General features: G+C 39.1%; 1 protein-coding gene across 1 annotated transcript in view; it reads right to left on the reverse strand.

Annotated features, from left to right (window-relative positions):
* Positions 1–12,209, reverse strand: part of trip11 (thyroid hormone receptor interactor 11) — a 122,877-nt gene that overhangs the window by 34,302 nt on the left and 76,366 nt on the right. The window contains exon 14 of the mRNA XM_059962291.1: positions 5,814–5,917. Within this exon, the coding sequence (XP_059818274.1) occupies positions 5,814–5,917 (104 nt within the window). The remainder of the gene's footprint in view (positions 1–5,813; positions 5,918–12,209) is intronic.

Consider the following 12,209-nt stretch of genomic DNA (forward strand, 5'->3'; position numbering starts at 1 on the left):
AGGAGGGGCAGTTCGTGGCTGGATTTGCCAAGTTGACTTCATGCCACTGCGTGTTTGAAGTGATGACGCAGTTTAGTTGAAGGATGAAGTTTTTATTTAATGCCTAAAGTTTAAAAGGGTCATTGCCAGCAGGTTCTTTATGATTCTGTTAGTTTGAGAATTAGAGGAGAGTGAAGATTGAAAGTTGGAAGTTAAAGATCGAGGAGAATCGCTTTCTACGGTGAAACGGGGGCGACCTTTGTTTGATCCTTATTTGGAAGGATTTCGTTGACTATCTTCGTGTTAATCCCTAGGTTTACCTAGAAAGGATTGAAGGTAGTGGAGAAGGAAAGGTCAGTGCCTTTAAGCCGTTCTGTTTCGTGAATTCTTCGTGGGAAGTTCGACGTCGGGGATCGAAGCAAGCGACATGAAAGAGAACCTAAATCGTCCCATAAAGTCTCTCCTTTTAAATGGACTGTGAGCATATTGAACTTTTGGCAATACCACTTTTAAAGAACTGTTTTGGAATATCACTTTACGAACTGTTTGGGCTGCCGCTCAGCAGCTGTTTCCGGTTACGGTAGTGTTTGTTTACTTTTGGGGGGGTTTGTTTTCGGTGTTTAATAAACGTGTTGTTTGTTATAAGAAACCCTTGCCGAACTCATATATTTATTGTTGCCTGAATACATAACAAGATACACAGGTGAAATTTAAGAGACTACTACACAGGCATGTGGAGGAATTTAAGGTAGGGGAGGTAGGGCTTATGGGTCGGCACAACATTATGGGCCAAAGGGCCTGTACTGTACTGTACTATTCTATGTTTATAGCTGCTTCAGTAAGTTGGGTCCTGGTTAGGTCCTCAGAGATAATGACACCCTGATAAAACTGCTCACTCTCCACTTCTAATCCCTGTATGAGTATGAGGATTGGCATGTGTTCCCTCGTCTTACCATTCCTGAAGTCCACAATCAGCTCTTTGGTCTTACTGACATTGAGTGCAAGGTTGTTTCAGCGACACCACTCAACTAACTGGCATATGTCGCTCCTGTTCGCCCTTATGTCATCTGAAATTCTGCCACAATGGCTGTATCATCAGCAAATTTATAGATGGCATTTGAGCTGAGCCTAGCCACACAGTCATGGGTGTAGAGACAGTAAAGCAGTGGGCTAAGCTCCCATCCCTGTGGTACGCCAGTATTGGCTGTCAGCAAGATGGAGGTGTTAGTTCTGATCCGCACAGATTGTGGTCTGCTGGTTAGGAAATTGAGGATCCAATTGCAGAGGGAGGTACAGAGGCCCAAGTTTTCTACCTTTTTGATCAGGATTGTAGGAATGATGGTGTTAAATCCTGAACTATAGTCAATACACAGCATCCTGATATAGGTATTTATATTGTCCAGGTGATCCAAGGCCACATGGAGAATCACTGAGATTGTGCCTGCTGTACACCTACTGTGGCAAAAGGCAAATTGCAGTGGGTCCAAGTTCTTCCTGAGTCAGGTGTTGATTCTAGCCATAAACAACTTATCAAAGCATTTCATCACCATAGATATGAGTGCAAATGGATGATTGTCATTAAGGCAGCTCATGCTGCTCTTCTTGTGCACTGATATAATTTGAACCAGGTGGGAACTTCTGACCAGAGCAATGAGAGTTTGAAAATGTCTTTGAATAATGTTGCATGTTGGTTGGCACAGGTTCTCACAGCCTTATAAGTTACTCCACTGGGTCCTGCCATCTCACCCTCTTGAAAGACAGCCTGATGTTGGCCTTCAATACAGATCACAGGGTCATCAGATGCTGCAGGGATCCTCATAACTGTGGTTTTATACTCCAGTGCAGTGATCATGAAATTAGAAAATTGTCATTAAAAAATAATCTAGTTCAGCAACAGCCTCAAGAGAATACCAGCTATCGTACCAAACCACAGACCATTTGGCCAAGTTCAATCAGTTCTGATTACTGGGCAATTTTCTGTATTAACGCCATTGCCCAGCACCTGCTCCATAGTCTTCTATACTAAGCAATTCCCTGAAATTCTGCCAGTGATCCAGCTTCAACCACTCTTTCAGGTACTTACTTATCTCTGGGTGCAGCAGCTCTCCTCATACCCTCTAAATCTCTTCCCCCTTGTCTCATTAGTAGTCCTAAAATTCAGCACATCACATTTGTCAGGACTGAGTCCCATCTGCCATTTCTCAGCACATCTATATCTTTCGGCAACAATTCTGCCAAACCATAGATTTACTGGTCACGCCTCCTATACACACATCAAAGAAATTTGAAAAATTGCAAACAGCAAAGGTCTCAGCATCAATCCTGTGGGGTATCACTATCACAGGAAACCAAATGTAGAACAATCCTCTACCATTGCCCTTTACTTCCTATTGCCAAGCCAATTATGGATCCAGTTTTCCAACTTGCTCTGTATCCCATGGGCCTTAATCTTTTGAAACTACTTCTCATGTGGGACCTTATCACATGCCTGTTTAAAAATCATGGTAATCACACTTACCTGTTCAAGCCTCATCTATACTATTGTTAGCTCTTCAAATACCAATTCAAAGAGTTCAATCAAATTGATTGGACAGGATGTACTTAACAAAGCCTTGCTCACTGTCTCCGATTAGTTGATGCCTTTCTAAATAATCATTAATTCTTCCCCTCAGAATTTTCTCTAATATCATCCCTACCTCTGATGTTAGTCTCTCAGCTAATAGGTACTAGACTTTTCCCTGCTGCATATTTGAAAAGCGCAGAGAGACAGGTTTTCTGGTATCCAGTTCATTTTTAAGAAGCTGGGCAACAGCAACAGTCATTGCCCAACCATAAATGCTATTGAGAAGGCCGAGATGAACCATCTTCTTGAACTACCGCAGTCTTTGAGATGAAGGCTGTCCCACAATACTGTTGATGCTGGGCACAGTTTTCCAGGATTTAGATTAATCTGGTGAATCTATGCTAAACCAAGGCAAGTATAGCTGTTATCTCATCAAACCCTAGTAATCATAACTTCATTACTTTTTTAATATAATAACTTGGCATTCTTCCTCCTGCTTTTTTTTAAAGCTTCATAAATCATACATGAAGTTCCTTCCATTCACCAATACTTCCAAGCTCCTCAACAGTTCAGGAGAAAATGAGTGTTGTTAATATGGCATCTAGTGCATCGGCCATTAGTCAGGGGATCAAGGTCAACAGCGACAAGGTGATATTGCGGCTCTATAAAACTATAGCTTGACACCAATTAAAATACTGTTTTGAGTTCTGGCTGCCTTATTTTCGGGAAAATGTGTAAACTTTAGAGAGTACAGGAGGGATTTACCAGAATTACACGGTTTGTTGAGCATGACTTATGAGGATAGGTCGAATGAGCTAACGCTTTTCTCTTTGGAACAATGGTTGAGAGGTGACTTGGTAGAGGTGACAAGATGATAAAAGCATAGATTGAGTTGACAACTAATGACTTTTTCCAGGGCAGAAATGGAGATCAGAGAAAAGTATGGGGGGATGCCAGACATAAGTTTGTCTTTTCTGTACAAGGTGGTGGGTACATGGGACACGCTAGGGATGATGATGGAAGCAGATACATTGGAGACATTTGAGAGACACTTTCCTGTAACGCCATTGGATTTAATCTTGTTAAGCAGCCTCATGTGTGGCAACTTATCAAATACCTTCTGAAAATCTAAGGAGAGGCAGTGGGTGTCATTTACTTGGATTTTCAGAAGGCATTTGATAAGTTGCCACACATGAGCTACTTAACAAGATAAAATACTATAGTGTTACAGGAAAGATACTAACATGGATAGCAGAATGGCTGACAGGCAGAAGGCAGCAAGTGGCAATAAAAGGGGCTTTTTCTAGTTGGCTGCTGGTGACTAGTGGTGTTCCTTAGGGTTGGGACCACTGCTCTTCACGTTTGTCAGTGATTTAGATAATGGAATGGATGGCTTTATGACAAAGTTTGTGGATCATACAAAGATAGGTGGAGGGATAGGTAGTGCTGAAGACGCAACGCAATTGCAGCAGGACTTAGACAAATTAGAAGAATAGGCAAAACTGGCTGATAGAATACAGTGTTGGGAAATGTATGATAATCCATTTTGGTAAAAAGGAACAATTGTGCAGACTATTATCTAAATGGGGAGAAGGTTTAAACATCAGAGGTGCAAAGGGACTTAGGAGTCCTCGTGCAAGACTCCCAGAAAGTTAATTTTCAGGTTGAGTATGTGGTTTAAAAAAAAAAGGCAAATGCAACGTTGACATTTATTGCAAGCGGAACAGAATATAAAAGCAAGGAGATAAAGCTGATCCTTTATAAGACACTAGTCAGGCCGAACTTAAGAGAAGCATTAACAGTTTTGGGCTCCATATCTCAGAAAGGATGTGTTGTCATTGGAGAAAGTCCAGAAGAGGTCCACAAGGATGATTCCGGGAATTAAGGGGTTAATGCATGAGGACCGTTTGGCAATTTTAGACCTGTACTGACTGGAATTTAGACGAGTTTGTGGGGATCTCATTGAAACCTACCAACTGTTGAAAGGACTAGATAGGGTGGATGTGGAGAGGATGTTTTCTATGGTGGGGTATCCAGAACTAGAGAGCACAGCATCAAAATTGAAGAGCAACAGAGTCGTAAATCTGTGGAATGCTCTACCATAGACTGCGGTGGAGGCCACGTCCATGCGTATATTTAAGGCAGAAGTTGATTGTTTCCTGATCAGTCAGGGCATCAAAGGATATGGCAAGAAGGCTGATGTATGGGGTTGAGTGGGACTCAGGATCAGCCATGATGGAATGGTGGAGCAGACTCAATGGGCTGAATGGTCTAGTTCTGCTCCTATGTCTTATGGTCTTATGAACTCTTAGATAGGCACATGGACAATAGAAAAATGGAGGGTTTTGTAGGAGGGGAGGGTTAGATTGATCTTAGAGTAGGTTAAAAGGTCAGCACAACATCGTGAGCTAAAGGGCCTATGCTGTGCTGTAATGTTCTATGTTCCATGTAAAATGTTTCTGTATTCTCCCAAAACTGGGTATCCTCATAACTTCCACAATGTACTCTCTCCTTCAATGCACAAGCATGCTTGGTGTCTCCCTCTCAGAAATCTTCCCGCCCAGCTTTATATCAACGACATTTCGATGTACTAAACTTCATGCAACATTGAAATTCTTCACTGGTGAGGCTACTCTACAGGATCAAATGGATAAGCTTAAAGTCCCAGTGGAATAATCAACTAAATTCAACCCATAGTGTAATAAATTATGATTATAATATCTGGATAAAACTGCTTTTATAACTCAATATAACCTTGGCAGAATTTCATCAATCAAAATAAATGTTTGCATTTAAAAATTACTTAAAGCTGAATCTAAGGATTAGTTTGATATTTTGAAATGGTTAACGAGGCAAGAAAACCTATTTGGGGTCAGATGTCACTGATCTGCGTGCACAAACTGAATCCAAGGCTTAAATAATTGCTGCTGAACACTTTGGTGGAGAAATCAGCCTTTCATTGGTAACACTAAAAGCACATTTAATCATGGATATGTTTTGCTTTGCTTTCTGAAATTCAGCTTCAATGAAGTCAATGGCTTTGAATTTCAGAAGAATACAACCTGAAACTACTATTAAACTTACATGTTTAGTGAAAGCAAACAAATTTCTTAGAAAACATTCTGTGACCATGGCATCAGGCAATGCAGGACATCACTGACGTCAGATATCATAAAATAGCCAGTGATGAAGTAGAGATAAACTCACTAACTATTGCCTAACATTATTATAATCGAAACTGGTCAAAAACGTTGACAAATTTTTCCCTTACCTCTAATTCTGTGACTCTTTTCTCAAGACTTAATGCTTTCTTTTTCCACTCTGAAATTTCCTTCTGATATTTCTCCAGCTCAGTTGCATACATCGCTTTCTCCTCTGCATGTTGGCACAGGAAATATAAATGGACATAGAATGTGCAAAGCTATCTACATTATTAGGATGCAATTTATAACTATACTGCAAGACCAGAAATACAGCTCTGATCATTAAAAGAAAGTGAAAAACATCTAGCAAGCTGTCGCACAAAAAAAAAAGCAGGGGAGAAAACATCATGGAAGAAAATTTTAAATATTTTGTTGGCCAAAACATTCTAAATTAAAACAATAAGGATAATTATTCCAGGCCTGCTTTGCAAAGAATTAACTGACCCCAATCAGAGAGATACCGTTGATGCTATATTTGGATTCAAAACCTCAAAATCTTTTAAATTCTACAAAACAGTGTTTGACACAATGGTCACCCTTATCTATGTCTCTAGAAGGTCGAATAAATGTTATTAAAATGTATATCCTTCCTAAATTGTTATGCTTATTTCAGTCTACATCAATTTTTATTTCTAAAGCTTTTTTGACTCGTTAGATTCTATTATTTTGTCCTATCTATGGAAAGGCAAACGTTCTAGACCTGATAAACCTTACCTCCAAAAATCTAAAAAAGGTGGTATGGCTTCACCTAACTTCCATTTATATTATCGGGCAGAAATATTTGCTGCCTTACTTTTTAGTCCTTTTTTTTTTATAATCAGTCTGATCGTCCAAAATGGGTGGCAATGGAGTTGAACTCTACTAAGAATATCTCTATTTCTGCACTTCTTGGATCTGCACTTCCTTGTCGCTTGCCTAGACTAATTGTTAATCCTCTAATCAGACACACACTGAGAATATGGGCTCAGTTTAGAAAATTTAATGACCTTCATGGTTTTTCTCTCTCTCTAGTCCTATCTTACATAATCATCTTTTACTACCTTCTATGCAAGACTCAACATTTCATGATTGGTATAGAATGGGCATTAGCTGTTTTGAAGATCTTTTCATAAACAATCATTTTGCAACTTTTCAACAACTCTCTGCAAAGTTTAATCTGCCTAATACCCATTTCTTTAGATACATTCAAATTAGACATTTCATTAACTCTTTATTATCTAATTTTCCTGAGATGCCCAAGAAAAACATTGTGGACCTGTTTCTTTGTATTATTCCATTGGGCAAAGGCTTAATATCTTTTATTCATGATAAATTATTGACCTTAAGGTGTGCTCCCTTTGATAAAATTATAACTGCTTGGGAGCATGATTTAAATATTTCTTTATCTGATGTGGTTTGAGATTCAATTCTTAAGTCAGTTAATTCAACCTCGTTATGTGCTCGCCACTGTCTTTTATAGTTTAAGGTTGTACATAGGGCTCACATGTCTAAAACTAAATTGTCACAGTTTTATCCTGACATTAGTCCTATTTGTGACAAGTGTAAAAGTGGTGAGGCTTCTCTTATCCATATGTACTGGGCTTGTCCTAGTCTAGAAAAATTTTGGAGAGAAGTTTTTTTTAATCTTTATCCCATATTCTTTCTTTTCCAATCTTTTTATTATTATTAATAATATGAACAAAATACAATTGATATATTAATAAAGGGATTACAAATATACACATTCCCATTGCACATGAAAGAATACATAAGCAAGGATTACAGTATAAATGAGTATTCCCAAAACATGAACAATACAGTATATATATGAACAAGGTAAATCTAGATATTTCATAATATATAATATAAAAAAACAGAAAAAAGAAAAAAATGAAATGCAAAAATAACTAAACTACTAATCTAATAGCTAATAAAGAAGAAAAAAAAGCAAAAAAGCAAAAAAAGAAAGAAAAATTAGAAAAAGAAAAAAAAGGGCTGTTTATAATATCTCACAAGAATACATAATCAACAGTGTCGTCAACTCCGATCCTCTCAACATAAATAAGATTAAAGCTGAAAAAACAAATAGGTTCGGAACAGGGTCATATTACATCATACAAAAATATTGAATAAATGGTCTCCATATCTTTTCAAATTTAATAGAAGTATCAAATACACCACTTCTAATTTTTTCTAAATTTAAACATAACATAGTTTGAGAAAACCAATGAAATACAATGGGAGGATTAATTTCCTTCCAATTCAGCAAAATAGATCTTCTAGCCATCAGAGTGAGAAATGCAATCATTCGACAGGCGGATGAAGATAAGTGAAGTAAGTCCATCATTGGTAAACCAAAAATTGCGGTAATAGGATGGGGTTGTAAATCAATGTTCAATACCGCTATCCCATATTTTTAATTGCCACTTAGAACCTAATCTTCTGATTGCCCTTTTTGGTGCCTTGGGTGAGGCAGACATGCATTTGAGTCCAACTAAATGTGGAACATTACCTTTTGCCTCTCTTTTGGCTTAGCCCTCCTTTGGTGGAGAGATGTTGCCCCACTCACTCATGCTCAATGGCTTAATGATATTATGTCCTGTTTAGACCTTGAAAAAATTCATTACTCACTTCTCAATTTGGACATAAAATTTCAAAAGGTGTGGGGACCTCTTCTTGAATACTTTTCATAACTCCTCTTTAGATTAAGTTTATTCTTTTTAATCCCTTACTTTCAGCTTTTTTTTCCTCTCTAAGTTTTATGATTTCTTTTTGATGGAAATTACATTATAGTTTTGGTAGTAGGCATTATTATTCTTTTTTTATTTATATTTACAGTTGGGGGAGTTGAATGCTCCAATTAATTTCTTTTACATATTGTAATGGTTGGCCTGGAGTTCTATAGTGGGAGGGAGGGGAGGATACTAACTTTATATGATTTTATTCTGGGTGCTGTTTCCTTATTGTTATGAATTATATAACTGATATGTTTATTTTGCACTATATTAATCTTCACTTTGTTGTTGGGTTTTTTTGTTTGCAGAAATGCATAAAAAAATTAATAAAAAACCTCATGGGATAGCAATGAAAGGAAAGAAAACTAGAAGTCCTTGTTTAGAGTTATCCAATGTGGAGAACTATAAAAGTGAGTGGCACAGGTGTAAGCGATTCAGGCCGTCATGCTTCCATTGGCTCTTTGCTGAAGGAAGCAAAAACAAACTTCACCCTTCTATCAACCCTGCATTTTCATCAATTTCATGTACATTCTTCCACTGCACTGTGATTTTCTCTCTCAACCATAGTCTTTATTGTAAAAATCTCACATACCGTGTGTATCCTTCATTCTCTTACACTATGTAAATTAGAAACTAATCCTTGCCTTGACACTGAATCCCAAACTTGCTTTGCTACATTTTCTCTAGGTTTTAAGAAACTTCTTACAAGTACATATGTGCCCTGTTACTAAATCCCATGGTCTGATCGATCAATAATTGCACTTTCACAACTTACGTTCAGTGCCTTGCTGTTTATCTACTAATTAACATGTTTTATGGAAATAATGGTTCCTTGCTTCGCCATATTATATTGCAACTGCCTTCTGACCACCTCATTCCACCAATTTATGTGCTTTTAACTATCTTCTAACTCCAGCAATAGATAAATCAAATCTTTTTTGATGCCTGTTAATATAACCATCATACTCGCACTTCTCCTTTTAAAGCCTGTGATGGACGCTTACAAGAATCACAAAAATGGAAGCAATGTTCGCTGATAACCATGGAATGACAAAGTCTACATGCATGAGTAGTAGAATATGTAAACAGATTGAATCATCTGAAAAATGGGGAAGTAAAAAAAACTACAATTATTTCAGGGGAGCCAGAGCATATAGTGATAGGTGGTGGGTGGGGCGGGCAATTTCTGAATGTTGGTAACAAGAAAAAATGGAGTGACATCTGTGCAACATGTTGATGCTTTGACTCTACACTATATGACTAAATCGTAGAAATATTTCTTGCTTACAAGCATTACAATTACCATAGATCATTTATTAATTATTGTGCATTCTGTTTCCAAACTCATCCTCATAAATATTACACAGCTTTTCACTCATGGTACTCATGGTAAATGATCTTACTAGTGAGGTATTGCACCAGCTGTATGACCAGAAACGCTCCTTTCCCATCACCCAACAATATAATTCACTCAAGGTCAAGAAACACAATTTGCAAAATGACACCTCTGACACCATCCTCCCCTTTCCTGATCTTTCTGTCTCCATCTCTGGAGACAGCTTATCTACTGATATCTATGATCACTCTCAGAGCTACCTGGACTATTCCTCTTCCCACCCCGTCTCTTGCAAAAATGCCATCCCCTTCTTGCAATTCCTCCATCTCCGCCGCATCTGCTCTCAGGATGAGGTTTTTCATTCCAGGACGAAGGAGATGTCTTCCTTTTTTAAAGAAAGGGGCTTCCATTTCTCCACCATCAACTCTGCTCTCAAACACATCTCTCCCATCTCACGCACATCTGCCCTCACCCTATCCTCCTGCCACCCCACTCGGGATAGGGCTCCCCTTGTCCTCGCCTACCACCTCACCAGCCTCCGGGTCCAACATATAATTCTCCGTAACTTCCGCCACCTCCAATGGGATCCCACCACTGAGCACATCTTTCTCTCCCCCACCCTTTCTGCTTTCCGCAGGGATCGCTCCCTACGTGACTCCCTTGTCCATTCGTCCCCCCATCCCTTCCCACTGATTTTATGCCATGATCTAATCCTGTTGAGAAGCAAACTGAGATGGTTTACTCATTTCAGTTAAGCTATCAGTAAGACACTTATTTCTGTTATCAACTGTAGATTCTGATGAAGGGTCTCAGCCTGAAATATCAACTCTTTATTCCTCTCCATAGATGCTGCCTAACCTGCTGGGTTCCTCCAGAATCTCATGTGGGTTGCACTGGATTTCCAGCATCTGTAGAATCTCTTGTATGTAGATTCAAATGGATATCTCCGAATTAGTTCACACTAAAACATTAGTTTATATACATTCAGAATGTACATGTAAATGCACAAATGCATTTAATAAAATTGCACATTTCATGAAAATTGCTGATATTGATGGTAAGAATGGTAGTCTTCAACTACAGAATGATATAAGTGTTGATACAATTTAATCCTGAAAAGTGTGGGGTGAGGCATTTTGATAGAATTAGGAAGGCAAGGAAGTACACAATGAATTGGATTCTAGGAAGTACTCAATAATAGAGAGAGCTTAGTGTACAAAGGTTGATAAGTCCAAAGTCACTGAAAACAGCAGCACAGGTGGTTAAGGTGGTATACAGGACACCTGCATTCATTAACTATAGTCAGAAATGCAACAGAGGAGGTTATACTATAACTAAAGAGTGGGAATTCCCAACATTTTTTATTCCATGGGCCCTTACTATCAACTGAGGAGTCAGTGGCCACCCAGGTTGGGGGCCCCTGCTACTAGTTTGGCCACAGCTGGAGCACTGCGTGCAGTTTGTTTTTTATTCCACAGGAAGCAGGTGATTGCACTGGATAGGGTACAGAGGAGATTCACCAGACACTTGCCTTCTTTAACCATGAGGAGAGAGAGAAAAGAAACAAACCACTAAATATGTCAGGGAAGCGGTAAGAAGGGGAGGAGGGACATTAACGTAAGTTAGAGAAGTCAATGTTCATGCCATCAGGTTGAAGGCTACCCATGACATATTTAGTTGTTTTTTTTTTCTTCTCTCTCTACCCATCACCCTGCCTGTTCTCCATCTCCCTCTGGTGCTCCCCTCTCTCCCTTTCTTCCTCCCAAGGCCTCCCGTCCCATGAACCTTTCCCTTCTCCAGCTCTGTATCACTTTCGCCAATCACCTTTCCAGCTCCTAGCTTCACCCCACCCCCTCCAGTCTTCTCCTATCATTTCGCATTTCCCCCTCCCCCCACTACTTTCAAGTCTCTTAGTATCTCTCCTTTCAGTTGGTCCTGACGAAGGGTCTCAGCCAGAAACGTCGACAGTGCTTCTTCCTATAGATGCTGCCTGGCCTGCTGTGTTCCACCAGCATTTTGTGTGTGTTGTTTGAATTTCCAGCATCTGCAGATTTCCTCGAGTTAAAGAAGAGTCTAGGACCATTTTATTCCCCCCCTCCCCCAATCCAGAGTATGGCTGAAATCAAGAATATGCTACCTGAGGGATGCTGGAAGCAGACAATCTCAGAACAATTAAGAATATTTAGATGAGCCCTTGAAACATCATGACCTAAGGCTCCAGGCTAGATGCTACAAAGTAATAAGATGATCAAGTGTAGGAGCAGAATTAGGCCATTTGGCCCATGAAGACTGCTCCGACATTCAATCATGGCTGATTTATTATCCCTCTCACACCCATTTTCCTGCCTTCTTCTCGTAACCCTTGACACCCTTACTTATCAAATATCTATCAACCTCCCCTTTAAATATATCCA

The sequence above is a fragment of the Hypanus sabinus genome, chromosome 2 (genome assembly GCF_030144855.1).
Source record: "Hypanus sabinus isolate sHypSab1 chromosome 2, sHypSab1.hap1, whole genome shotgun sequence".
Classification (NCBI taxonomy): Eukaryota; Metazoa; Chordata; class Chondrichthyes; order Myliobatiformes; family Dasyatidae; genus Hypanus; species Hypanus sabinus.